Raw genomic sequence first — 24893 nt, 5'->3', positions numbered from 1 at the left:
AAGCACTTTTGTCCCTGTGATGGTCAACCGTTCTTTTGCCTCCGGTTATCCTAACGCGCCGCGTCGGGCACAAAGTTGGGATGGGATTGATCGTGACATTGATCGGGATCAACACGAACGAACTAACGAACAGACCGCACTCTGTCTATCCGCGTCCAAAGCTTCCGCTCCTTTCGGTGCTTTTCCCTTTGCCTGGCGACCTTTAAGGCTCTAAACACGCCAGCAAGCTAAACATGCAGGAAGTGCTCTGCTTATAACTTTCGCTGTCGATCTTGTCAAAATGTTGGTATCTTGTTCGAACCATCGTCAGCCACGGGACATCGTTTAGTTTAGGTGTCAGCCTAGCTGAGCGTCTATCGGAAGCATGCAGTCACGAGCCGCCGGGGCCGTTGTGGTACTAGTATTTCCCTGATGGCACTTGCTGGTGAACTTGTCAAAGCAGGGTAGAGAGCCGAGGAAATGAGCAAAATGTTAACTGATTATTGTCTTAAATTTGTCAAAAATTGAATGTATTTATTCATAAAAAATGTCTAGATACACGTAAGATTTCGACAAGAATTATAGAACGGAGAGAGTAGCGTTTAATATTTTCGGTCTGACTTCCTCTGGGAACCGCGAGACTAGCTACAGAGTCCAGCCAGGTTGACGTAACCAGGATTTTAATGTGGGCAAGAATAGTCGCCGGACGAATCGATTTATTTCAAGGCTTCCGTCAGAGATCCGAAGGTACTACTAGACTGTAGAAGAACATGCTGTACGTCAACGTACAAGTGGATCGGAACCTGCATCCAGGCCAGGTCAAAATCATGTCCGGGAGATGATTAACGACGGGTCTGCGGGGAGCCGGGGAGGCGCGCCGCATGCCAGTTTAAACGCGGAAGAAGAAGTCACGCGGCGCGCGTCATCCGTCTTCGTCAGGCGAAAATGGTCGCTGCCTGGTGCCAGCCTCATAGTCACAGGTGACTGGTCAACGGACGCAGAGAGAAGCTGGCCAGAGGAGTACTAGCAGGCTAGCAGCATAGTGGCCGGAGGCGCTGCCACTGCGGCAAGCTTTATACGCAGTGGATCACGTCTCGCGTTCGATTCGTTTCGAGCCCCCATCAGCAAACCACCGGGATCGGGAGAGCAATGGCACTGGTTACGTACTCACGTTTTCAATTATTCCATCAGTTCAATTTTTTTTTCCACTCATTGTGATAACACCGGCAAGCCGGCAAGGTCTTTTAAGTACTATTACATCAAAATCTCCATGTCATCGACGCTGATCTCCCCGGAGGCAAGCCGCTGCTGCTCCCGCGCCTCGACGAGCTGCGCGTCGGCAGCCATGCCGGCGTCGGACGCCACGCGCTGCACGGACCGCGGCGACAGCCTTGCCGCCGCAGCCGACGTCCCCATGCCGTACGTGGCCGCGGCGCGCTCCGGGAAGTTGAGCGCCGCGGCGTCCGTGGCGCCCTGGCCGCCGCCGCGGAGGAAGAAGACGGCTGCGTCGTGCGCGACCGCGGCGGCCTGGGGCGTGGCGTAGGACCCGAGCCACAGCCGCTCCCGGCTTCCCGGCACCCGGATCTCCGACACCCACTTCCCCCACCGCCTCCGCCTCACGCCCTTGTACCTGCACTCCTCTTCTCCCCCCTCGCCGTTGCCGGCGCCCCTCGCCGCCTCATCCACACGGCTCATGGCGACCTTCTGACTTCTACCGAGCTTAATTCCGAGCCTCTTTAACTCTGCAACCTCACACTGGATTTCAGATTTCTGTGGTTGCGCCGGCTGCTGATCGAGCTTGAGCTTGGAGAGTCCAAGTGCCCGTACGTTTTGCGCGGCATATATAGGGTGTGGGAGGGTCAACCCCGCAGAAGAGTTGACCTGCATGCATGCCAATATGCCGAACGGTTCGAATCAGCCTTCTGGGGTTGGGTTTGACCTCGTGAATGGATGCGTGTTGTGTGGAGTGATACAGGCATACAGCGGTACAGCCTGCCTGAAGGCTGCAGCCGTGTGGTGGCGATATTTGTGGTCGGTACGGGAGCAGCAACTGGCTCGCAGCGGGGTCAAAACTTTCCAAGGGTCAAAGGGACTCTTTTTTATGGTCGTGTGAACACGTGGGTCGTGCGTGGTAGGCTTGCTCGATCTCCTCATCTAGACGGTGAAGCAGTGAAGCTTCTTTCTCTCTCGCTGTGAAAAAGAGTTAACTTTCGATTTGACTGAGTTTGTACGATACTTTGAGTTCACTTTGCTCTTCTTTGCTCAATCGTGAAGGTTTACTTGAGGATACTTGGATTTATGAAAAAAAAAATTGTTCTTTCGAATTGAAGGGGGTTTTATCACTTTTAGCTGAAAAAGTTCTTTCAACTCGCGTACATGGCCGGCCGGAGGTATTAGAAGACAAGGGCGTGTAAATTGATGGATTGTTTATTCGTCAGCCGTTTACCGTCCCCATCTTCTGGTTACCTACGAATTATGCTTACTCTAAAATTTGTAGTCATTATTTTTTACTATAGTTCTATTTTTAAACTGGGTGAACATCGTACCTTCTTTTTTCTAGAATACTAACATCGTATTTTCTTACGGAATGATAAGTATGGAGAAAAATACTCTCTCTGATCCATCGTATTTTCTTACCCAATGATAATTATACAAAATTGTACTAGATAGATTTGTGCACAAGTAAGCTGCAAAACGTGGTAAAATATATTTTAAAGGCAGTTGCTAAGTTCAAGATTTAAGTCATTACCATATCAGCACACAATCTGTCGATTTTGCAGCAAAGGTTTTGTTGGAAAACACCCGCCAGCCGCCAGGAACAACAAGTCATTGAAAATTGTTTATGTTCTTAATTTACTCCTGGTTTTTAGCTACATGATTAGATGGTAGCACAGGGGTATTTTTTTTAAGTTAAGTAACATGTACTTCTTCCATTGACGTGAAAGTTACGTCACTTATTTTGGGACGGAGGAGTATTAATTTGATGAAAATAGGCAATTTGGTCCTGCAGCTTCAGGATTAGACCATTTTCATCCAAGCAAGACAGTCATGTCTCTGTCATGCCACCCAAGACAGGACCGCGGCTCCACTAGATTAGAGACTAAAGAGTTTTTTTTGCAGGTAAAAGAATAGAGAGTTAAAACTTAAAACCACATGTTCCGTCCCGCTCAACCGATAAAAAGAGTGCGGCGTTTGCAGGTAGAAGTCCAACACTCGCTCAACCGGACCATCTCTTACATGGCAGTGACAGTGAGCATGGCAAGGATCACTACACGAGCTGACCAAGTAGGGTAGGTGGCAAACCCTCTTCAAGCAATAGTAGTCCTAATACAGAGATTAAGTGGCAAAATGACTGCTGAGATGCTAATTTGCACGTGTATGCACTTTCCTTTCCTCGTGCGCCCGCGACCAGCCCACGTAAGCTGTGACGTTATTTCAAGTGTCCCCAAACGGTGACCTTTGACCTTTGAAGCTGTCCTGTCCTGGCTCTTCTGTCCCTGCAGGATTCCCTAGAAGCGCAACCGAAACTGTGGCCATCACCTGGCCACCTGTGGCTGGCTGGAAGCCTCTGGAACTAGTAGAAGCTTCCTAAGTCAAGTGAACTGCAGATCTCGGCCAATAAACCAGGGGTTAAATTACGTACACAATTTGTACAATTACTAGTTATTGTATGGCGAAATAATTACATATTGGTTTGTTACAGCATAACTGCGGCCGATTGTCATGTTACACGCACAATTACAAGGAAACGAATGAATGAACGAATATGCACTAACAAGCCGATTGTCGCAGTTAGCTCCATCGCTACAGTTTTCTTTTCCCTCTCTGTATATTCTACAAAACTGAAATACAGGCATTACGATGTAATTCATGTGTGTTGCATCTTGCATGTCTGGCCTACCAGCTTAAAGTAGCCGTACACAGCAGTACCGTTTGAAGTCGTGTACCTCAATCCCGCGCCCCTCTTATGGTATTCTCGATGCGGAAGGTCGATGAAAGAATTCTGAAAAGCCCATCGGGGTTATCTGCATGAACCTGAAAGGAGACGTGGGGTCCAAATTTGTATTACTATGAAATGGATGACGCCATCGTAGTAAAACTAGTTTGTTGCCACAATATTTAAACTCCGATGGGGCAGTATGCATACCCAATGTCCAGCATCTTCAAGCATATGCATTTCAACTCCTCCACCCTCATCTGCAGCCAGTTCCTCCGCGGTATGAATTCTCTGGAGGTCTTCAAGAGCCCATCTATGCAAACTTCTTTCGGCCTTAAGGAAACTAATATGAACTCCCCGTGGTACATTCTCTACAATCCTCCTGCATGGTGCACTAAATCAGTTGGCTAACACAGTTTACAAAGTTAGATGGTTTCAAAAAGCATCGCCGATGATTTACCATAAGTTAGTATCTTCGTATGACTTGTACATCTCAGAGATGCCATTTAAGTCAAATATCCATGAGTAGCTTGAAGACGACCGTGGTCCTAATGGACTGCTTCGTCGGAGATTTGTTGCCACCCACTGAACAAGGAATCAACAAACAATTGAAACACCTTTGTTCCATTGGAGAAAGTGAAATCAAGTAGCTCTTCTAGACTAGTCAAGTTATCTCAGAAAAAGGGTAACATTCAAGCATACCTGTGCAACATCTAAAGAAAACTGTCCTTTAATAAGAGCATCAACCACTTCCTTCTTTGACTTAACCTGGATTTTTAACACCAGAACACATCCGATGAATTATAAAGACACCGTTTTTCTACACTAGAATGTATTTCCTTGGTAATACAAGCATAGCTAATTCTGAAAGGCCAACCTGCACAGGCATTCTTCTGAGGAACTCAATAAGTTCAGCAGGATGATCTTCCTTATCTAACCCAGCACGAACTTTGCCAGGTGTAGAATCGAGAACCCAAACCTTCAAGGAACAGAATGTATAGAAGTAATTTAGCACAAAATGTTAGAAAAAATATTTGGCATTCCATCAATGCCACAGCAATGTAATTCAGAAGAATTTGGGCTTACCCGAACAGGACGAGGAAGAGGTTTTGCAGCTTGTTCTACCATACTCAAAGCCACTGCAAGTAAAATTATATATTTTTTACAGTATACCATAACAGGCATATAATTCGATAGCATGCCAGATACGAGAAATGGAAGGAAACAAGAAAAACCTTTTCCACCAAAGCTGTGTCCAACCAACACTCTAGGGCTTAGCCTGAGTTGCGATATCTGTTGTATTTAGACGAATTAACATAGGGTTATAGAGATATATGAAGAAAATACAAGTGAACTACTGAAGACCAGTGAGATATTTTTCAACTGAGAAACAAGATACAGCAGAATATGATTTTTAAAAATTAAACAGTCCAATGCTTGCCAGGCAATAGCTTAATAATTCACTTTGTAGCAGTTTATCCAAATCAGCAGGGTTTTTGTTTGAACAGGCAAATCAGAAGAGATTATAATATGGGTTCTGTATTATTATGATCCAGATGTGATGTTAATACGTCTCATTAAGCTTCGATTATCATAAGCAATGCCCATGATTAAGCCAGGTAATGTTCCCGCAAAAAAAAAACAGGTAATGTATGTATGATGTCCTATGGAGGTATGCTAAGTTGCTAAGCACCTGGAATGCTATCTATTACCTCTGCTCCTAAGTATAAGAAGTCCTAGCTTTGTCCTAAGTCAAACCATTTCAAGTTTGACCAAGTTTATTGAAAAAACAACCAACATCTAGAACTCCAAATTAGTTTTATTAAATGTGTTATTATACATATTTTCATAGTATACACAATTAGTATTGTAGATCTTAGTATAATTTCCTATAAACTTGGTCAAACTTAAAGAAGTTTTGACTTAGGACAAATGTAGGACTTCTTATATTTAGGAACGGAGGGAGTATCTCTCAAACCATAAAGCTAGATGTACAATGCACACACATATATACAAATATTACTCATAAATATATGTAGTATTATACCCTTGTATGCTGTCCATCCAAAGAAGCTACACATTTCATTATATTGAGATTGGGTGTAACGAAAACATATAGTGTAGACATTAGCACTCAGACGAAAATACAAACCAGCTTTAGAACATCAAAAGCGGTCGAAGCAACAGTGTGTGGTCCTTTTTTCTTAATTGACGCTGACTCGCCATGGCAACGCAAATCAACCAAGAGAAACTGCATGAAGAGAAGTCAGGTACATTTTTTTTCCCTTAGTGTTACATAGTTCATATCACTAACAGAATTTTGGATATACTGACCTGCCACATTGGAAATTCTTGAGCTAACCTCTTCGCAAAAGACCCTTCACAACCAACATAACTAATCAGATTACAAATTAATATTTCTAGCTTATTGAAAACATCTTAAACATGTCAAAGCTTCACTCATTTGCAAAATTAAAATGAAATCTCAGCTCAGAGCCTCAGACAATCAGAAAGTCATTTACCCCAGTTTTTCCCGCTTCCAAGGATACCGTGAAGGAGTACAGCTGTTGGTGGATCAGGTATTGATTTGTCCATAAATGAGTTCCATTGTACCTGATTTCAAGTAAGCGATAACTATGAATAACTTGCATTGCACCAAAAAAGTTCAAGCAACAAGCTATGGTCTAACGTAATTTGTTAAATCATGCAACACTTACAAGGTTCCCTTGGACCAGGTCATAGGCCTGTAGGAAAAGAATAGAAAGAATTAGGCAGTACGAGGTGAAGAATAATTTATTGTATACTTTCAAAGCTTCAAGCTTCCTTACAAGAACTCCAGCATGCTTGTCAGAATCAGGCTGATAAGAAACCACTGGGTCAGCCAAAGCCATCTGAGCACAATGGCAAGGAGGACACAACGATGGCCTTGAATTGAAATTAGTCGATATCAACCGGCTATGACAGTGAACATTGTCCTGACAATAGAAAACATGATATCATGAGTAAAGTTCAGAAAATTTCGGTTCAAATAAGCACGACTATAATTCATAATGGCCCCGAAAAAACAAGTAACGGATGGTTGAGTTAGCACTTCGGCAGCTGCCACACAAATTCACAAGCGCAATCAGCGCAATGAAGTAAATACACAGAGTTGTCACGCAGTAAGAAACGTAGCATCTATCACTTGAAACAGAAAAGCATTTCTGCAGTCGATCTGCGGCTTCTGCGCTGATTGCATCTACATTCCATCGCTACCACCACCGTCCCCGTACGTCCTCAAAATCGCACCACGACATCGCGTCTTAGCTTCACTTAACCAACGCGAGGCGAGAGCACGAGTACCCATGGTTCCGCGGCGCACAGGCCATTCGAATTACAAACTCCCCCGAGTAATCTCACGACATTCGATTCGAGTACCCAAACCAGCTGGAGAACTGTACCTGGCGGAGCCGCGAAGCGCCAACCCTAGCCCCCTGCCGCGGCGGCGCGAGGCCCAAGGCTAGCGGAGCCCTCCGAGACCCCGCGGAGAGGGCGCGCGCCGGCGGTGGGCCGGCCGCCGCCATCGTCAGATCACCGGCGGAGTGGTGGTCGGGGTCTGCCGCGCGCACCGAGGCGAGGAGCGAATCGGTGTGTCCGTACGCGCTTGCCGCGTCACTAGGGAAGAATCGCTGATCGCTTTTGTTTATTTTTCGTGGTGGGGAAAGAGGGAGAAAGAAAGCTGCAGGCGGAGAACCCGAAGAGCGACAGAGACGCTGGCTTGTGGGCCGCAGGACACCGACCAGTGGTGGTCCCTACCTTAATGGTTCTGGGTACTGGGCGATGTGTGGTCTGTGGGATTTGGGGCCCGGTACTCGGGTGGTTTCCGTTGCGTGGGCCGTAATTGTCCACGTTTCCGCCCTCCGGGCCGTGATGGGCCTGTGAAGGACTTGAGGTGAACAACGGAATTCAAGCAGTCCAGGGCTCTCCGCTCAAAAAAAAGCAGTCCTGGGCTCGAGGCTACATCCTGAATCATCCTGGAAATGATTCTCAGAAGAAAATCATCCTGTTCTCAAAAAAAAAAAATCATCCTGAAAACAATATAAGCCCATGGAACAAGGGAAGCAGTGCCATGCATGTGGGATGGAACTAAGAATTTTCGATCTATTTGTTTTTCCTGCCGTCACCTTAATTGCGCATGAATGCTGACCGACTTGGCATCTCAGTGTTCTTGGTCTACTTGGTAGTACGATCAGTCTATGTTAACAACTTAAAAAGGGTAGCTCACGTATCACGCTCAGCACTTTCTTCTTGCTAAGACTAGGCGCACCTAGAAATAATGCATGGGACGTACTAAGATGGAACGCCAGCATCTTAATCATATGCACTAGGTCTTCAGAATTAATTGTTCAGCTGACGCAAATGACACGGCTCATACTGAACTTTTCGAGACCTCCATCTGAACCTGATAAGAATGTTTTTTTTTTCTTTTTTGGCAGCTGAACTTTTCTTTTTACAGCTGAACCTGATAAGATGTTAGTCTTGAAAAGGCATAAAAGTCAATCAGAATTCATAACATAACCACAGGACAGGTGGGAAAAGCTCAAAAGGACAGGTGCAATAGCTATTAATGCCTGTTTTGAGGTTATAGCAAACACTGAAGAGTTGCCGCTAACTTTTTCCTGACAGAACAGAAGTTCTGTAGTTTCATTCTGCAGAACTTGAGTCCTGTAAGTTTCCTCTACACAAAAGTAGTCCTGTAAGTTTTAATCGACAGTGCTGCTATGTTTGCCTCTCGATCGAATTGTGGTTATACAGATCACTCTTACCACACTGGACGAAAATATCAGGTTAAGCAATGAAGAATTAACCTCCTTCACTCGTGGTTGCGAAGTCATCGGTTTTTGGCAAACGGAGTCGTACGTACTGATCCTTGGTGTGTGTTATTTCACCTGCAATGCAAGAGACATCCATCTTGCTGCCTTCTTGAACCTTATTCTTTTCGAATCCTTTTTGATGTTATTATCACCTGTCAAGTTTACAGTAGGAATCGACACCAACTCACCTGAACTCCTGAAGTATCACTGTACGGATAGTGTCAAGACAAAGAACCCCACAAAGGGATATTCCTCCCACGGTCCCATCATCTCAACTGCAACCCATAGAGCTGTCAATTTACTGTGTTTGGGTAAGATATTACCATCATTTGAACCTTCCATGAGATTTACAGTATACTGTTAGTATGCACAGTTACATGCAACTAACGGAGCTGTCAATTAATTAGCGCTGTGCATTGCAGAATGTAAAACATATAAGGCTCCTCTATCTAACCTCTTTTTTAACTATCTGGAGAGTGGACAATGCCACGCTGTCTATTAGGCCATCACACACTTCTGCCCAATCATAGGTCACACACTTGTCATATACGTGTGTATACATATACATATAACACATGGGAAGAGCTTCACAGAGGGTCCAACCTGCTTAAATCTATTAGGAACCTTTGTTTCGGAGAAGGCATCCAAAGCTCTTTTCTTCAACCTAAAGGTACGCCCCTTAATCCACTCTTTACAGTTTACATGTTGTTTTTTGCGCACAAGTATTTACATGTTGTGATCCGGATTGATTTCGGTGTTCGTACTTCCCAGTGGAACTTGCTCTCAGTCCTTGTGCTGTTTTCCCAAACAGCCAGACTACAATTTTCTTTGTGTGTGGACGACAAATTAAATCGGTGATGCCTCAGTATCTGTAATTATCTGCACTTCTATTGTTTGCGCACTCCAAATCCAAACTAGACCCCCTCTAGTTTTCCTCCTCTTATTTTTCCATGGATTGAAGCGGGATATCTCGGATCTCTGTCGACTCTCCCCTCCTCTCTCGTCAATTGAACAGCTGAAATGAACTGCACAATAGTCACTGTTCACAATATTCCCAATCTTGCTCTGTGCCTGTAGATAGTTCCAAGTTCCGGGGCAAGTGGGGACAGATGATTACGTTTCGATCATCCCATGTGTCAACAGCGATGACACTCACCTAATGCATGTGGCAAAACACTTATCATATTTCTAGATACATTTCTTGTGCACATCTATGGACTCACTGGCACTGGACAATTCGACGGAGAACTGATCGATTCAACTGGAGTACACTTTTTTAAGCAACTGGACCCCTCCCATCTTGACCGATGGAAAGGAAAAGCACACCAACCTTTCCCCATCCTCGTCTCTGCAATGTTTTTTGGGTTTCCCCTAATCAAATCATTAGACGAGCTAGCTAGCTTATTAACCTCTCCCGTGGAATATTCCTAGGTGAGAAACCTATCTTTAGCGTTTCCTGCATGCAAAGTGCTGGCATAGAGCATAATCCAAGATCAAGCGACCAAACTGCAGTTTAGAAGGTCCCGCCCCTTGCCGCTGCCACGGGCTCCCCCTTTCTCACTACCCTTTTTCGATTCGAAACGTCTGCGTGACCACGCAGTTGGGGCGCTCTCGAGCAACCAGAAACAGAAAGGCTCTAGAAAAGTGGGCTGGGGAGGACGGGAGGCATTCATGTTCTGGAGCCCTCAAATCCTCAATGATAGGGCGCTCACCCGTGCAAGGGTATTTTGTGCATTGCGAAGGGATGCCGCTATAAATCCTCCGTCCTTTCGTTCCCTTTTTTTTTATCAGGGGTCCGGGACATGCACATCATCGATGCAACAATGATTTGGCTAAGCTACCTCGCGTCTATTTCTGGCAGCTGGGTCGCGTTTCGTTCTGCAAGCGTCAGGCTCTGCTGATTATACTAAGGCTTTTATTTTGTTGAGCACTACTGTCAGTGAGAAACTGAGAAGTACTACTATTGCTATTTGCTAACAGTCATCTCAAGCGTGGCAGTATTCTCTTCTTTTAACCGGAGCAGCGTGGGCTAGCTACTGTGACAAGGTTGACCAAGAGTCCCTCCTCATTGACTTTTACCCTGTTCTGAAACACGAGCTGCAAAGAGTCCTCGTCAGGAAAAGATTCCTAGCTAGAGCAGCAACCCTCCACGACGCCCAATCCTCAGGCATGCATGTGCACGAGACCGCAAATATATTTGCAAAACCCTTGCAAAGCCATGTGGCCTTCATGTGCGGTTTCCCATACATCCCTTGGATGTTTCTCCGGGCCGATCGAATAGCCGATCACGTCTTCCTTTCCTTTCCTTCGTCGTCGTCCGTGCCTCGCAAAAAGGAGCCCGCCTTCCGACATGTAGATCTGTTCCGACCCCAGACTAGCACGGTTCTCGTGTCAGGCGATGGATGCTCACACGTCAGATCTGGCCTGACCTGACCAGCCAAGCTGCATCGGCTTCACATGCATGGTAGCAGTAGTAAACCCGATCGAGCGGTTTGCATGTCGGCAGAACATCATATCCCTGGGTTGTCACTCTGTATTTAACCAACGGTTCGCGGGCACCTTAATTTTGACCATCTCGGAATATTCCAGGGCAAGCAGGCAGGCTACAGGAAACCCAACGGGCGATTTGGGCACGTGGCATCTCATGTGAAGAGCCTCGCCCTCGACCGTTTGCCGGAGCACACCAACAAACGACCGATCGGATCAGAGCTTCAGCTTCTCTCTCGGCCCACCGGATCGGTCGGCGCAGGCGCGTCCAAACAAACGGCAGAGTAACATGCATGCACGGGCGAGCGACCGGGGAACGTGGCAGTACTGGCAACGTGCGCCGCGGCGTGCTGCCTAGTTCGTTACCTTTGCCTGCCACCTGGCCGAGATCCAGACCCATCCTAATTGGGACCGTCTCGACCGAAAGTCCCCTGTTTGTTTCCAACACGACGATGCCTCGGAATCTCGGATGCTTGGAGAAACTTACAAGCGACATCTTAATCCTCGATGAAATATTACCAGCAAAGATAAGATGTTTGCTCCATCCAGTGAAGTTAAGAGGTACATCTGCACTACCTTGGACGCTATGCATATGACGCGGAGAGTCCGCACACACCATCTGGTGAAGCTAGGGCCTAGGGGTGATGATGATCCACAGCCGACGGCCACACCGTATAGCTTAATCACCACCCAAGCACGGAAGATGCTCTCCCATCGCATCCATGATGATACCATCACCCCTAATCTATTCGAACTTCCAAGCCGTAATCTATTTACCCCCAGAGCAAAAGGACAGCAGAACAACTGAATAAAAGTACCGTACTTGGGCGGACCGAGTGGCCCACGAAATGGGAATAGACAAAGCCTGAAAATGGGGATGGAGAAAAAACGCTGCTGCCGCTGGGCGCTGGCGACGATGATGAAGACGAAGACGAAGGAAGCCTCTCAAAAGGTTTCTGTTTGTCACCGTCCCCATCCATCCCCCTACTACTGCGATTTCAATCATTTGGTCTTAGCCTCTACCAACCAAACCCTTACCGTCGTTCTTCAAATTTCCAATCTTCGAAGGCCGAAAATCTCAGGATATGTGTCAATGGCAGTATTAAGAGACATGGCTGGGCCCACGGTCAGAGAGAGACAGGTACCCGCAGCACGCTTCACTGCCCACTGTATAAGCAGCCGGCGTGTAGTTAGTTACGCAAGGAAAATCAATCAATCGGCCGCGGTAATCTAGCACGGCCTCCGCGGCAGGCATTTAGAAGAGGCTAATCAAAGCCGGAATTGAAGAGCCACATCGTTCCTGCTACGAGCGACGCAACGCTCCCTCTCCCTGCTGCTCCTTCCTGCCGGCCTGTGACAGTGAGGCCAGCCATTTGTGTTCTTCTTTCTCATCCCGTGGCCGCACCGGCACCGCGGTGGAAGTAGAAGATACTGTAGCAGTGCTGCGGCGTTAACTCACGGGCGGACGGGCTTGCTTCTTGTGGCCTGAGCCGATTATCCCGTGCGGAGGAAGGAGCCCTGCTCCGTGGCTCGAAGCGTCAGGTAATGGAGGATCCAGTCCCGTCTCCTCTGTCTCTCTAGTTCTTTGGCGGTCTCACGGGGAGCAGCGGGTTCTTTAGTTTAGTTTTGTGTGCCGAATTCTGCAATGCGCGCCGCGGGGTTTTTGCTGGATTCCCTGCTCACCAGCGTCTTACTACTAGCTTCCTCTCCTCTAGGGACTAATTTTGGAACTCTTTTCTGACTGATTTCGTTCGGCCGTCGGTGAGTGATTTTCTCTAATTCTCCAACTTCCCGGAGGTGTTGTCTTCTCCTCTGTTGATTCTTTCGCAAGGTCTGGAGCTTTTCGTATGGTTTTCGTGGAGGTGTGCGGAGGAGAAGAATAGATGTTGAATTATACGGAGTACAATGCAACTTTTCTCGAGGGATTGCGCAGCGGTTGTTCGATTCGGCTTTTGCTTGTCGGAGAACCCGTTCCTCTTTTCGGTTCAGCGCATCTCTGCCGCTCTTGAAAAGTGCCTTTTTTTGCTCAGTTTTCTCATCACTTTTGGCCTTTCGTTTCTTTTCTATGGAAATTGCCATTCCTTTTCTTTGGCAAGTTAAATTTTGTAGCCTTTACTTTTCCTTCTATGGTAACTTGACTTGCAGTTTTATCAGGAATTTCGTGAGGTAGTATTTACCCTTCCGTCAGACGTCAATTATGTTCTTGTAGTTTCTTTTCCTAAATCGGAAATCGTGAAATTCTGCAGCTGCACTCCCGATTTCTACTTTCTCATTCTCTTGGATGGAATTTTGTTTCATGGATAGACGTGCTTTCTGTGCTCTCTCTGAATTCTCGGTATTGTAGGGAAATTTTGTAGTTACTCTCGATTTTTACTTGTTGATTTTCTTCAATTTGTTTTTGCTTGTTGCAGTTACATTCAGTGCTATTTTCACCTAGTTTGGCATGCAACTGGTTTGGGTAGTTGGCAAGTGGCATGTGATGTGAGCGAATAATGTCACAAGCTGGGTTGTTGAGACGAAGGTTGGGTTGAGGGATTAAACTGCAGCCTGGAAGGTTGGAATTTCGTGTGCGTCGAATCTTGACCTGAAAGGAAAGGATTTGTACTGGAAGAGGTGCAAAGGGCTGGATGCTTCAAGTAGAATTGACTTGATCAATTTATTACTATGTGGTTAGCTTCCAGTGATGGACAATTCTTCATTCGAAGCAAAGTACTTAACTTAGTTTTGAGTTTTTTATGTGTAGACAGTGCAAAATATTTCCGAGTAACTTAGTTTTGAGTTTTTTATGTGTAGACAGTGCAAAATATTTCCGAGCACTCGTTCTGATGTCCTTCTTCGCGTGTTAGATGAACTGAAATGTGTTCTTAATCTTGATTTGCCCTCCTTTCCCCATAGTAAACGTCCAGGTCTAGCCATATCTACTTTTCTTGTTCTGAGTGGTTTGCATACTAGAACGAATTTCAGTATCATATTGTGCCTGCGTTATAATGTATTTAACCTTGCAGGATTTGCCAACAGAACTTACCCCTAGGATGAATTAACCACAAAATAAACAAATGGCTACTGAGGTCAATCAAACTTACTTTGCCTGGTCGCAAGGCGAAACAACTGAGCTAGGTGTTCCTCAAGTAAGTTCTCTAAGGAGTTAAACAAATTTATTTTGACCGAATGCTGTTTTTATTCTGAAAAATAAAGAATATCAATTTTGTTCCTGGCAAGCATTGCTATCAGTTATTGGATTCACCTGCTTTTCTAAATTATTATTCTACTATCGTCAGGGAGTTTCTGTATCCCAGACGCTCGATCATGGTTCCATATCCTTTGGAAGATTTGAATTGGAGTCACTTTCATGGGAGAAGTGGTCTGTATTTACTAATGACAGACGCCATGAAGAATTCGGTAAATTCAATGGCCTAGTTGCTCAGAAGAAGGCATATTTTGAAGAGTATTACAAGAGGATCAGGGAGCTAAAGGCTGCACAGCAGCAGATTCAGCAAACTGAACTTACCTTGGAATACAGTGGTGATGGTAGTGATTCTAGCCAAACAGGAGAAGATATGATGGCTGCGGAGCTTGAAATTCCCACAGGATCTGGAACAATTGTTTATGATTATATGGAACAAGCTAAACACGAGACCACATCTGAACAGGGAATGCAATTCTATCATGACCATGAAGATGAGGATTTCCATACAGAATTTTCATCATCCAATATTGTTTCATCAGACGGAACTTTGCAGCAAACTGATCAGGGTACTAGAGAAGATGCGCAAGGTGATAATTCAGATTCTGCCAATGTTGGAAATATAAGTTCTGATCATGACAGTATTGGAGCAGCTTATGAAAATGCAAGGGCTCCTAAGAGAACAACTGAGAAAAACCCCAGACTTAGATATGCTTCCAAGATAATACCAAAATCAATCAAAACCGTTTCAGGCAGTCCTCTGGACCACGCATCTGTTACTAAGGTAATAACACAGTAAGCTTTGATATCGTACTCTCTGATTTAGTGCTGCTTTTATCTTGTAAAATTTCTCTCCTATCTACTAGCACAGTACACCTGTCCTGCATTACAGACTAATGATATGATAGCTCATTGTGTACTTTTTTTATGTACAGTTTCCTAGTCAATGTACTGTTTCCACCTAGCTACCTGACCACATGTTTCATGTTTATGTACGCCTAAGAGCATGCATGTTTCGGTTAAGTCATAACACATCATCATGAACCATTTCAGAGACCTAGTTTGGTGAAGCTCACTATGAGTATGGACCATAAGACTAAGATAGACAATGTTAGTAGTCCAAATGTGGCATCTCCAAAGATTGCTGGCACAGCACGGCCTCGCAAGCTTGCAGCAAAAGAAGCTCTCGGGGTTACAGGTGTCAGAAGACCTTCCTCAGCAGCTGGGCTCCGCTCTTCCACTGGACAGCTGCACCCCATCATCAGGGCAATCGTTAAGCAGCCTGCTGACGTCATCACCCCGCGACGCCCTTCCACTGCTGAAAGACGCCTTGTCACTGGAGTGCATGCACACAAGCCAGCCAATGTCACCACACCATCCAGGCCTTCTACTTCTGAAAGACACCCTGTCAAAAGAGAAAATGCAGCAAAACATGCAGATATTGCCCCTACATGTCGGCCTTCTACAGGTGAACGACGCTCTATCACCAGGGATAGTGTTCTCAAAATGGACCCAAGAACGCCTAGCAAGACAAGAACAATTGTGGCTCATCCAAAGGCTTCAACAACCACGGTGGTGTGTTCTGGCCTCTTCTCTTATACTGCACATAATATTCATGCGGATTTATGCTTAAGTTTGTGTTTGTGTTCTGTATGTGAATTGTAATGGTGTTGGATCTCTTATAGTTTGCTTCTTCATGCAGAGTACTCTTAAAAAGGCAGCTCCTCCAAGTGCTACTAAAAGTACCAATCTGGAACCAAAAAGGTTAGTCTTGTGAACATGTTGACACATCTTGGAAGATTTAGTTTTTAATTTCATTGTTTTTGCTGCATCAATTTACAGCGATATCAGAGGATCAAAAGGTCCTTCAACATTCAACAGTCACTTAACAAGGCCAAAGAGAATGGACTTGCAAGTGGCTGGGAAACATAAAGCAAGGTGCTAATCTTAAATAGTGTTAGAATGTATGTCGAAGCTTCTAAAAGTGGTTTGACCCTTCCTGACAATAACCCCTCATTCTATAGCTCGGTTGATCTTCGTCCAAGGACAAAGTTGAGCTCCAGTGTTGGAGAACCAGCAATAGAAACCTTTGGAAGGCTGAAAAAGAAAGAGGTAAGTTGCTGAAAAAACTAATTTATTTATTTTAGATATTGGAAGAGACCACTTTCCTTGATTCTGCATCGTTCTGTGCTGACAGCCAAGATCAAAACTTGTTTCTGATTCATGTAGTTTAGGATTGGGAGCTGTGAATCCTGTGATAAATAAGAATGATGGGAGGTGCGAAAAATAATTATATCAACCGCTTGTGATTTGATTGAATATATGAGTAACTGCTATATAATGACACCTATTTGTTCCAGAGGGTTAGTTCTTGGCCCACTTGCCCTTCCCATAAATCTAAATAATCCAATCCAGAACTTGCTGCTAGTTGCCATGGCCAAAATTAACTACGACTATAATTAGGTATACCGATGAGTTCAACAGTTGTGTTCAGTGGTGACATGCAGGGAAATCTTTGGTGAAAATAGTCCTTTTCCTTGCCAAAAGTAATTGCTGTCAAGTAAGCCTGTGATTTTTTTTTCCTCAAAAGCAATACATATCATAGTGTATTTTCTAGTGTGTTGGTATACTGCTGCAATAACATACATGTGATCCTATTTTCAAACCCTCATTTTTTAAAGACCATTTTCCTACTCACCTGAATAGAAATTTACTGAAGGATTCGGGAAAATATCATTTGAAAACCACCCTAACGGTCCAAACTGTACAAACTCCGGAAAACTATGTGTAGAGGTTTAAAAAAAATGCAAAATAGTAGCATATGTTGAAGGAGTGATCTTCCATAAACTTGCAAAATTTCAAGTCCGAACTCGATAGCATTTTGGAGGATAAAAAGAGAAATATGAAAATGAATAGTGCATAAAAGCAAAGAATCACTATGCATGCCAAATTTATTTTTTTCAGAGATGGCAAACACAATTGAGTGTTTCTAGGAGAAGCCGAAAAGAACGCAGCCTATGTGTGCCCACTGAGATAGATTCAGTCTTTTGCTTGTACAGCAGGGCCAATATTTCTCAATCAGCATCCAAATTCTTAAATGCCAAAATTTTGATTTGGCTGTTTTTTTCCCCAAACACTTGTACTCTCACATTATTTAGTCTAGTTTTAGTGTGATTCGACGGATTTATTATCATGTTGTGGAAGCTGCCAGTTGCCACAAAATATCTACAAATAGTCCTCCTGGAGATACTGGCATTAACAGCTAAAATGGACTTGCTAACAATCATTACTGTCTCTTTGTGTAGGGCATTCAGGCCACGGTGCAACCTCGAGCATCTGCCTCAAAGAAAACAGCTCCTTCACAGAATGGAAACGCAAAGGGCAGGGTAACAAATGTACGTAAACATTGGGACTCTCCTCTTCAATTTTGAGCACATTTATTCTTGTATGCAGTATATAGCCTTGTACTTCTAGATTACACGTCAACCTGTTTCCACTCGATTCTGCAGCCACCACCACCGCCACCTCCACCGCGTCGTCCATCAAGAACAATGAACAAACAGAATGGCAGCATCTCATCAATTGGTGGAAGAAAGGCAAAGTAAGCTACTCATCATGACTGCTGAAAAGCTATCTTATGATGCCTCACCAGCGTCACTGCAAGCTTCTCAAATATATTACACACTTTTACAGTCTTACCTCGGGTCATCTCACCCATTGAAATGTCTAATGCAGGGCCTCAACACCGCAATGGCATTGATCATTGATGCAATATATGGGGGTCGATCAATTCAATCTAAGTGGCCTGCAGAAATGATGGGTCTGCCGTCTGCGAAACGTCCTACCGTCACGGCATGCATGGCTATCCTAGTTCCTGGCATGGTGTTTCTTTGAGGCAGATGCTACCTTCCATCTCCAGCATCCTCTTCTTTTTGCAAAGCAGTCCTACGTGTATCATATTCAAATCCACTGGTGCATAGCTTTATCGTCAAGGAACTTAGAAAAGTGTGTATATATATAAACATCAAATAAGTGGTGTTTTAGATAATGTAAGATAAGATTAGCGTAAAGCTTATTGTAGGAAAAAGAAGAGTTATGGTCCATGAACTTTGTATGGTAGTAAATCCGTGGTAAAGAAATCGTCCATTTCTCGTTATTTTTGTTACTCTTGCTCTTTGATGAGCTTTGTTCCCTTGAGCAGAAGTTGTTTGCTTGCCAATGTGGTAGGTTGATTACTGATCAGAACTTCCGTCTGGCCAATCGGTGGGAACATCTTGGGGGAAACAGAATGAGAAGGATGTCGAGTGTATCAGGTATCTCCTGGTTTGAGCCTTTTGGACGAGCTGAGTGCTTTCCGGAAACATGAGGCTTGCCACGAGAATAGAGATCCAGATCGATCGATCTTACGATGATGTAAGATCCGGCTGAGGCCCGCCGCGGCAGCGCGATCTCATCTCGACAGGTTATAACAGCCTCCCGCCCGTCATTAGCGTTCGACCACAAGACTTCGAGGATGAAAGATTGAGGAAAAAGGCTGATTGTTCGCTCCGTGTAATCAGCCGTGTTGACCTTGTAGGTCAAGAGCTCTGAACAAGCGGGTCATGGAGAAAAACTGGACCGCGCGAATTGCAAACTGGGTCCAGCATATGGTGGCCCAGTTGTGCTAGGCCCCGAAAAAATAAAATCTGAAGAGGCTTTGCTGCGGCCGCACCGGCACCATTCGCCTTCCTTTTCTCAACAGACCGGGAAGCCTGTTTAGCCCGAGACGAATCCCGACCTGCTTGGAAACTCGGAATCCGATGGAACGGGAACCTCGCGCCGGCCTACCAAACACCCCGCCCGGCCCGCGGAACGGGAAGCAAAAAATGTACGGCCCGATCCCTCTCCCACAATCACCGCTTCCGCTGGAGCGTGGGGTCCGCACACGACATCCATGCTGCAGCAGCGCGGGCGCTGGACCCCACCGGTCAGTCGGCGCGTTCTGCTCGGGCAAAAAAAAAAAGGAGATCGATGAGGCGAAGCAGCCAGCCTTCCCAGGCCCCACCAACCACCCCATCCACTGATCCACGTCCGCGCCGCCTGACGTGGCCCCCGCCGCTCAGCGGGAGCGTTTCCGGTGGGCGAAAAGAAAGCGTGCGGGACGAGCGAGGCAAGGGATGGCAAGGGGGGTAAGCGAGCGTTGGACCCACGCTTCAGCCTCCAGCTGGGTAGCGGGGGCCAGCCAGAGCTGTCGGTATGTTCACAGCAGTTTTCTTGTGGAAGCGCGGCCGCGGATTTCGCTAGGCGAACCCACGGTTTGGTTTGGTTTTGTTTGGTAGGCGAGTAAAGAGCATTTAGAGGTGAATAGCAGCAGCCTTTTATTTCAAATAAAATATTTTTCATGAAATGATTAAATAGTAGAGATAAATTGTTGCCGGAAATGATTGAATTGTATAGAAATAAGTAGTTTCCTGAAATGATTATATAGTATAGAAATAAGTAGTTTCCTAAAATAATTAAATAGTAGAAATATATGGTTTCCTAAAATGATTAAATAGTAGAAATATATGGTTTCCTGAAATGATTAAATAGTAGGGAATTAAATTATATTAGGTGCTACTCCCTCCAATTACTTCTAGAATGAGAAAAATGGTATGCATATCGAGCACGAAGGAAGAAAGGATGTGAGGATTTACCTCGTCGTTATCGATTTAACTCTGTCATAAAAATCATTGTAACGTTGCGGTGGGAATGTTAATAAAATTGGAGACAAGACATATATCCTATCAAAACAATATCATCATTATACAATCACATACATAAACGTCTTATGTCATCATATATCTTTTACTCAATGTTATTTGTTGAATATGCTTCGGTGAACAATCTATATAACACCAATGCTAAAAATATATTACTCAATATCTTCTGAAAATCAAATTAGTACTCCCTCCGATCAGTTGGAGTAGTACACAACTATGACAATATCTAGTCTTAAACGTATGACACTATCTGACAACTTTTTCTATGCAAAATTTCAACTCCAAAAGGATGTGAAGTTAAAACATATGGAGGCATATATACTCGCAAAATTCGATGGACACATATGCCTATAGCATCTTGTGAAGAACATATCGGCACAACCTAAATAGTTTACTTTAATTTTTGAAGACATCGTTTTGTTTTTCTAGTCTCATTGTTATAGATGCGACACATCCACGTAGCAAATAGAAAACCACAAAGTGTGTATGCTGAAAGTGCACTTTGAAACGGCCGTACCAGTGGTAAGAATACACCGTAACGGTGGGCGGCATATCGCTGATAAAAATACGCCCCTGATTTTGGAATATAATCCATTGCCCTGATACGTTTCGCGAACCGCATAAATATTTGGTGGGTGTCACCACCGCTAGGAACAGTTTCTCATTCCTCTCTCCTTATCCTCACATACTATGTCGTTCCTCGCCATCTCGTCTCGATCTTTTTCCTCATCGGAAAGAACCACCGTTGTGCCACCACAAAGACATCTCCTCTATATCTCGTTTTCTCGACTTCCTCACCTCCGTTCAGGTCTAGATGGATTCAGCGCAGGTGAGTAGTCCGTCACTTCTTTCGCTGCCGCTAATTAATGTCAAGGAAGAGGTAGGTACCATCTCGTTTTGAGTTTTCTTAATCTACTTTTATGGTGAAGAAGTGCTTAAGTGAAACGTATGGAGCCGATCTTCATCTTTTTCTAAAGAAAATCGTACATCTTTAGGAATTTTCTAAATGTTCATCCTTGATCTTATTGATCTTATCGACATAGTTGTGGAAACCCATGTGATTTTCAGAAGCTCATCCATTTTTTTAAAGTATTTTTCATGTATGTGTTTTTCTCACTTGTGTCGCTACCGTTTTGTTTGGGAAACAACCTAGGATTCAAAAGATGAAGATGGTAGTTGGGAATTGGAAGTGTCCGTGGGAAGATGAGTGTTTTTCCTCACGAGACGGCGGACGTTCCAACCGTAAGGTATTTTGATAGCGCGGTGTGGCGACAAAATGTGGTTGTGTTATCGTTTCACCATTAGCCGGCCCCCATCCCAGCCGAATGTGCTGGTGTGGTCAAGAAATCAATTACTTTGTAGCACGTAGCATCTCCTTAAAACAAAATCAACATGATTCACACGTTTTGGGATCGAAAAGCATGAACACAAATTGGTAAAACCCCATATTTAGTTTGACAGGGTGGAATGCGCTGGTGTGCCCAGCAATTTGCGCTGCGCCACCTAGGCTCGGGTGGGGGCGGCCGAGGCCGGGAGGCTCGGTACCAACCGAGCCGCAAGACAACTGGAGACAGCCTGTCTCCCACCCCTCTCCTCTCTTCTTCGCTCTGTCTCGACTCTCTCTCCTCCCATTCTCTCTCCCCTTCCCCCTCTCTCTCCCCTCGTCCACCCGGAACCTCCCCCCATTCCCCGCTCCCTCGCCTACCCACCTCCACCGCCGGGAGTCCCATTCCCCTCCACCTTGCCCGCCGCCGGATCCCACCGCTTCTCGCCGCCGCCTCCAGTTCGACCTCCGAATCGCCGGATCCCATCGGGGGTCCCGACTGCCGCAGCTTCCGCCGCCGGGGAGGTCCGTCCGGCGCTGCGCTCCCGGCCACCGACCCGACCCTTGCTGAGGTGATTCGCGCTGTCCTCTGGATATTGTTGGCAACTCTTTTTTTTCGGCCGTCTTTTCTTAGCTTGGTGCTTAATGGGCTTGTTTTAGCCGTTTAGTTGGTGAAAACGAGTAAATATGCTGCCCAGGAGGTAGAAGTAGTGCTGTGCAGCATTCGCTTGCTATTCTTTTGAAGTGTCTAGTGGTTAAAAGTTGCTGCCTCTTGTGTTGGATTGATAAGCTCTTGGCTAGTTGATGCAAGCAATGCTCACATGTTCTAGGTGTGCTCGCGAATTAGCTGATTAAATCGCATATAGAGCGTGTTACTGGCTTAGGCATTCTGGTACTGTATCGCTCTATTAACTTCGGTTTGTACTAGTACTAGTAACCACTGGAACTTATTATCTTCGTATGCGTGCCTGAGGTTTAGGGTGCAATCAGATCAAATCAATTATGCAGGAGAAGTAGAGAACTGCTTTTTTTAGTTTGTACCAATGTTTAAGAAATTTGGATCCTTGCTGCAATCGGTCTTATGTAATTATTTGGCAATTGCAGTTCTGCAGAAGCTGCTCACAGTTGAAACTTGGAAGGCAGCTGAGTCTATGGTATTTGCGGGTCATTGTGCTATCGATGCGAGCAGAGAGCATGCGTGGCAGCTGTGCTTCGGGTGATGCACCTGACCAGAGAAGCTGCCGATGCATTCGGTGTGGTGACAATTGCACTGTTTGCGCTCTTTCTTGCTCTGGGCCTATTCTGCATCTTCCAGTCCATCTACTTCCGGTTTCGGATTCGAAAAGGGACCTTCCTCCCACTTGGGTACTTTAACGGTCCATGGGTGACTCGCATTGCTCTGATTCTGATCACCATTTGGTGGGGAGTAGGAGAAATTGTGAGATTGAGTTTCTTGAAGAGAAAGCTGTTCTCCAGCTTAGGATGGCAGCAGATCGTATGTGACGCCTACATTCTGTCCAATCTGGGGTTTGCAGAACCAAGCATCTTCCTTGCATTTGCTTTCCTCCTGCATGGCTCATTACAGAAGAGGGAGCTGGGCACTTTGAACCAGAGATGGAACTGGAAGACCATGGGATACATGTTGGTTTTCTGTGTTCCGGTGTTCTCCGTTCAGGCCCTTCTTGTGTTTGTTGGGCCTATATTCGTTAAAGACGAGAACAATACGCATGGAAGGAGAAAGATTGCTAAATACTTCATTCGGACGTCCATGCCAGTTGGGGACACCAATGTTTGCACCTATCCATTGTTTGGCACCATTTTTCTCGGACTTGTAGATGCCATCCTGATGAGTTATGTCTCCTATGTTGGATCTCGGGTGTTATCCTTGGTCATCAACAAGGCGCTGCGAAGGAGGGTTTCCTTGCTGATAATGTCGGTGCTTTTCTTTCTTCCTATCAGGGTGCTTCTTCTTGGGTTTTCAGTCCTTCCGCAGCCTGGAGATGTAGCCTTTGAGGTCATTGTTTTCTTGTCATTCTTGATGATGCTATCCTGCACAACTGTTGGGGTACTCTTGCTGGTATACTATCCTGTAGCGGATTCATTGGCTCTTCGAGAGATAGGCCACAGGGAAATATCAGAGATGGTGCCTTATGATGATTACTACTATGAAGGCACATCGCTTGTAGCCAATCAGAGCTTCCGAGAAACTGAGCGGAACTCTGACACATCAACAAAGCGTGGCTCCATATCCTTCCGCACAATGATCAGGGAAGACCAACTTCCACAGGACGGTATAGATGAAATCGGCTTCTCCTCTCGCAGCGGCGTCCAGATTGGATCATCCTCACCTTCAGGTTCTTCTCCAAGTGCTGCAATGCCCATGCTACCTCTCAAGGAAGTTCCTAGATACTAAATAGTTTTCACCGGTGGCTTTTTAAGCTGGTTGCATTTCTGTATGCCAATATGATTGTATTTCAAAAATCGTATGCAACTTGCTGAAGCCCTAGACAATGTATCACAGTAATAGTTTTGTTCTAGAGAAAGATCAGCATAGTGTTGTTTTCTTACTGTAAGTGTTTGGGAGCTGTCTATTCACCGGTTAGCTGTTTTTTTAATTATAAAAAAGTAAGTTTTAAAGATTTTGACAACATCCAATCCAGCGTTCCTCGTCTCCAGTTACTTCATGTAGCCTACAAACTAAAAAGTTGCACTACTATTTCATAAAATTTGCATCTAAATTTAAGCTTAGGACTGCAATCTTTGGGATGAGTAATTTCAGTTTTTTGAGGCATCTGATAACTATCAATAGTGTATTTAGTGCCAAAAAGAGGTCACCTTCTCCAAAGGTCACTTTCCATCACGTGGCTACTGTATGATGGTGCTGCTGCGCTCGTCCGCTAGGAGCGATGTTCGCCTGTTCGGGTGCCACAGTCGCGTTTTTCTTCAATTTCTTGCAACACAGTTACACGAAAGCTTTTAAATCAAACAGTAATCTATGACATGTTTCATCTATATTTCTCGTGAGTAGATTTTCAAGCTTCATTTTGATATACTATTTCAGAGGATTTTTTTTACATCGTTTTCCTTGTGAATCTAACTCGTGCAGTTGGTAGCACGTGCCTATGCTTAAGTTGCATTCCACCAGCGGGCTCTCTAACGGTCTCACCTTATACAGAGTGAGTTTCTTATGTAGGTCCAACACCTCCAGCAAAGCGAAGAAGAGTTCCATTCTTTTCGAAGTGAGACATAGTTTTGCCATTCACAGTGCATGCACACAGCCACACAGGGACTTATGAAAGTATCGTGAACTCTGTTTTTCTTCATTGTCGAGAAATGTGTGGAATTGTGTTTTTTCTTCTTCTGTCAACAAAGGCCGGCGGTTGAACTT

At 45.1% G+C, this 24893-nt stretch overlaps 4 protein-coding genes across 10 annotated transcripts; 2 read left to right on the top strand and 2 right to left on the bottom strand.

Moving 5' to 3' along the window:
• Positions 1 to 1135: 1135 nt before the first annotated feature.
• LOC100825408 (ethylene-responsive transcription factor ERF096) lies at positions 1136 to 1988 on the bottom strand. The gene has a single exon (XM_003567293.4). It carries the CDS (start codon positions 1864 to 1866, stop codon positions 1234 to 1236), a length of 633 nt encoding a protein of 210 aa, XP_003567341.1. The 5' UTR covers positions 1867 to 1988; the 3' UTR covers positions 1136 to 1233.
• A 1602-nt stretch (positions 1989 to 3590) lies between these two features.
• On the bottom strand, positions 3591 to 7578 carry LOC100827757 (abhydrolase domain-containing protein C22H12.03). Of its 4 annotated transcripts, none has more exons than XM_010234358.3 (14): positions 7357 to 7578; positions 6745 to 6891; positions 6634 to 6660; positions 6439 to 6529; positions 6251 to 6294; positions 6069 to 6167; positions 5152 to 5209; positions 5003 to 5055; positions 4794 to 4895; positions 4619 to 4684; positions 4377 to 4501; positions 4127 to 4298; positions 3910 to 4014; positions 3591 to 3821 (listed from the first exon to the last, which is right to left on the bottom strand). In XM_010234358.3, the coding sequence occupies exons 1-13, from the start codon at positions 7477 to 7479 to the stop codon at positions 3928 to 3930; spliced, it is 1194 nt and encodes a 397-aa protein (XP_010232660.1). In that variant the 5' UTR covers positions 7480 to 7578; the 3' UTR covers positions 3591 to 3821; positions 3910 to 3927. The 4 variants fall into 4 exon arrangements, with proteins under 4 accessions (XP_010232660.1, XP_010232662.1, XP_010232661.1 ...); XM_010234360.3 differs by having other exon boundaries at positions 3591 to 3813; XM_010234359.3 differs by having other exon boundaries at positions 3927 to 4014.
• A 1724-nt stretch (positions 7579 to 9302) lies between these two features.
• On the top strand, positions 9303 to 18605 carry LOC100827256. Of its 4 annotated transcripts, XM_024459792.1 has the most exons (11): positions 12289 to 12798; positions 13668 to 13925; positions 14262 to 14384; positions 14535 to 15224; positions 15494 to 16015; positions 16143 to 16204; positions 16283 to 16378; positions 16465 to 16552; positions 17746 to 17835; positions 17950 to 18041; positions 18176 to 18605. In XM_024459792.1, the coding sequence occupies exons 3-11, from the start codon at positions 14313 to 14315 to the stop codon at positions 18198 to 18200; spliced, it is 1737 nt and encodes a 578-aa protein (XP_024315560.1). In that variant the 5' UTR covers positions 12289 to 12798; positions 13668 to 13925; positions 14262 to 14312; the 3' UTR covers positions 18201 to 18605. The 4 variants fall into 4 exon arrangements, with proteins under 4 accessions (XP_024315559.1, XP_024315561.1, XP_024315560.1 ...); XM_024459791.1 differs by lacking the exons at positions 12289 to 12798; positions 13668 to 13925 and adding an exon at positions 9303 to 9439; XM_024459793.1 differs by lacking the exon at positions 13668 to 13925 and having other exon boundaries at positions 12283 to 12798; positions 15494 to 16012.
• Positions 18606 to 21806: 3201 nt separating this feature from the next.
• LOC100826953 lies at positions 21807 to 24153 on the top strand. The gene is made up of 2 exons (XM_003564743.4): positions 21807 to 22077; positions 22610 to 24153. Exon 2 carries the CDS (start codon positions 22725 to 22727, stop codon positions 23916 to 23918), a length of 1194 nt encoding a protein of 397 aa, XP_003564791.1. The 5' UTR covers positions 21807 to 22077; positions 22610 to 22724; the 3' UTR covers positions 23919 to 24153.
• The last annotated feature ends 740 nt before the right edge of the window (positions 24154 to 24893 follow it).

Source organism: Brachypodium distachyon, chromosome 2, assembly GCF_000005505.3.
Source record: "Brachypodium distachyon strain Bd21 chromosome 2, Brachypodium_distachyon_v3.0, whole genome shotgun sequence".
Lineage (NCBI taxonomy): Eukaryota > Viridiplantae > Streptophyta > Magnoliopsida > Poales > Poaceae > Brachypodium > Brachypodium distachyon.
The sequence above is the reverse complement of the archived record's forward strand: the minus strand, read 5'-3'. Positions and strand labels throughout refer to the sequence as shown.

Coding starts and splice junctions, on each gene's coding strand:
- LOC100825408 (XM_003567293.4), bottom strand. CDS start 1,866: ATGCAGGTCAACTCTTCTGCGGGGTTGACCCTCCCACACCCTATATAT.
- LOC100827757 (XM_010234358.3), bottom strand. CDS start 7,479: ATGGCGGCGGCCGGCCCACCGCCGGCGCGCGCCCTCTCCGCGGGGTCT. Junction 6,530..6,633: donor ACCTGGTCCAAGGGAACCTT/GTAAGTGTTGCA, acceptor ACTTGAAATCAG/GTACAATGGAACTCATTTAT. Junction 6,168..6,250: donor AAGAATTTCCAATGTGGCAG/GTCAGTATATCC, acceptor CTCTTCATGCAG/TTTCTCTTGGTTGATTTGCG.
- LOC100827256 (XM_024459791.1), top strand. CDS start 14,313: ATGGCTACTGAGGTCAATCAAACTTACTTTGCCTGGTCGCAAGGCGAA. Junction 16,379..16,464: donor GCTGGGAAACATAAAGCAAG/GTGCTAATCTTA, acceptor CTCATTCTATAG/CTCGGTTGATCTTCGTCCAA. Junction 18,042..18,175: donor ATTGGTGGAAGAAAGGCAAA/GTAAGCTACTCA, acceptor TGTCTAATGCAG/GGCCTCAACACCGCAATGGC.
- LOC100826953 (XM_003564743.4), top strand. CDS start 22,725: ATGCACCTGACCAGAGAAGCTGCCGATGCATTCGGTGTGGTGACAATT.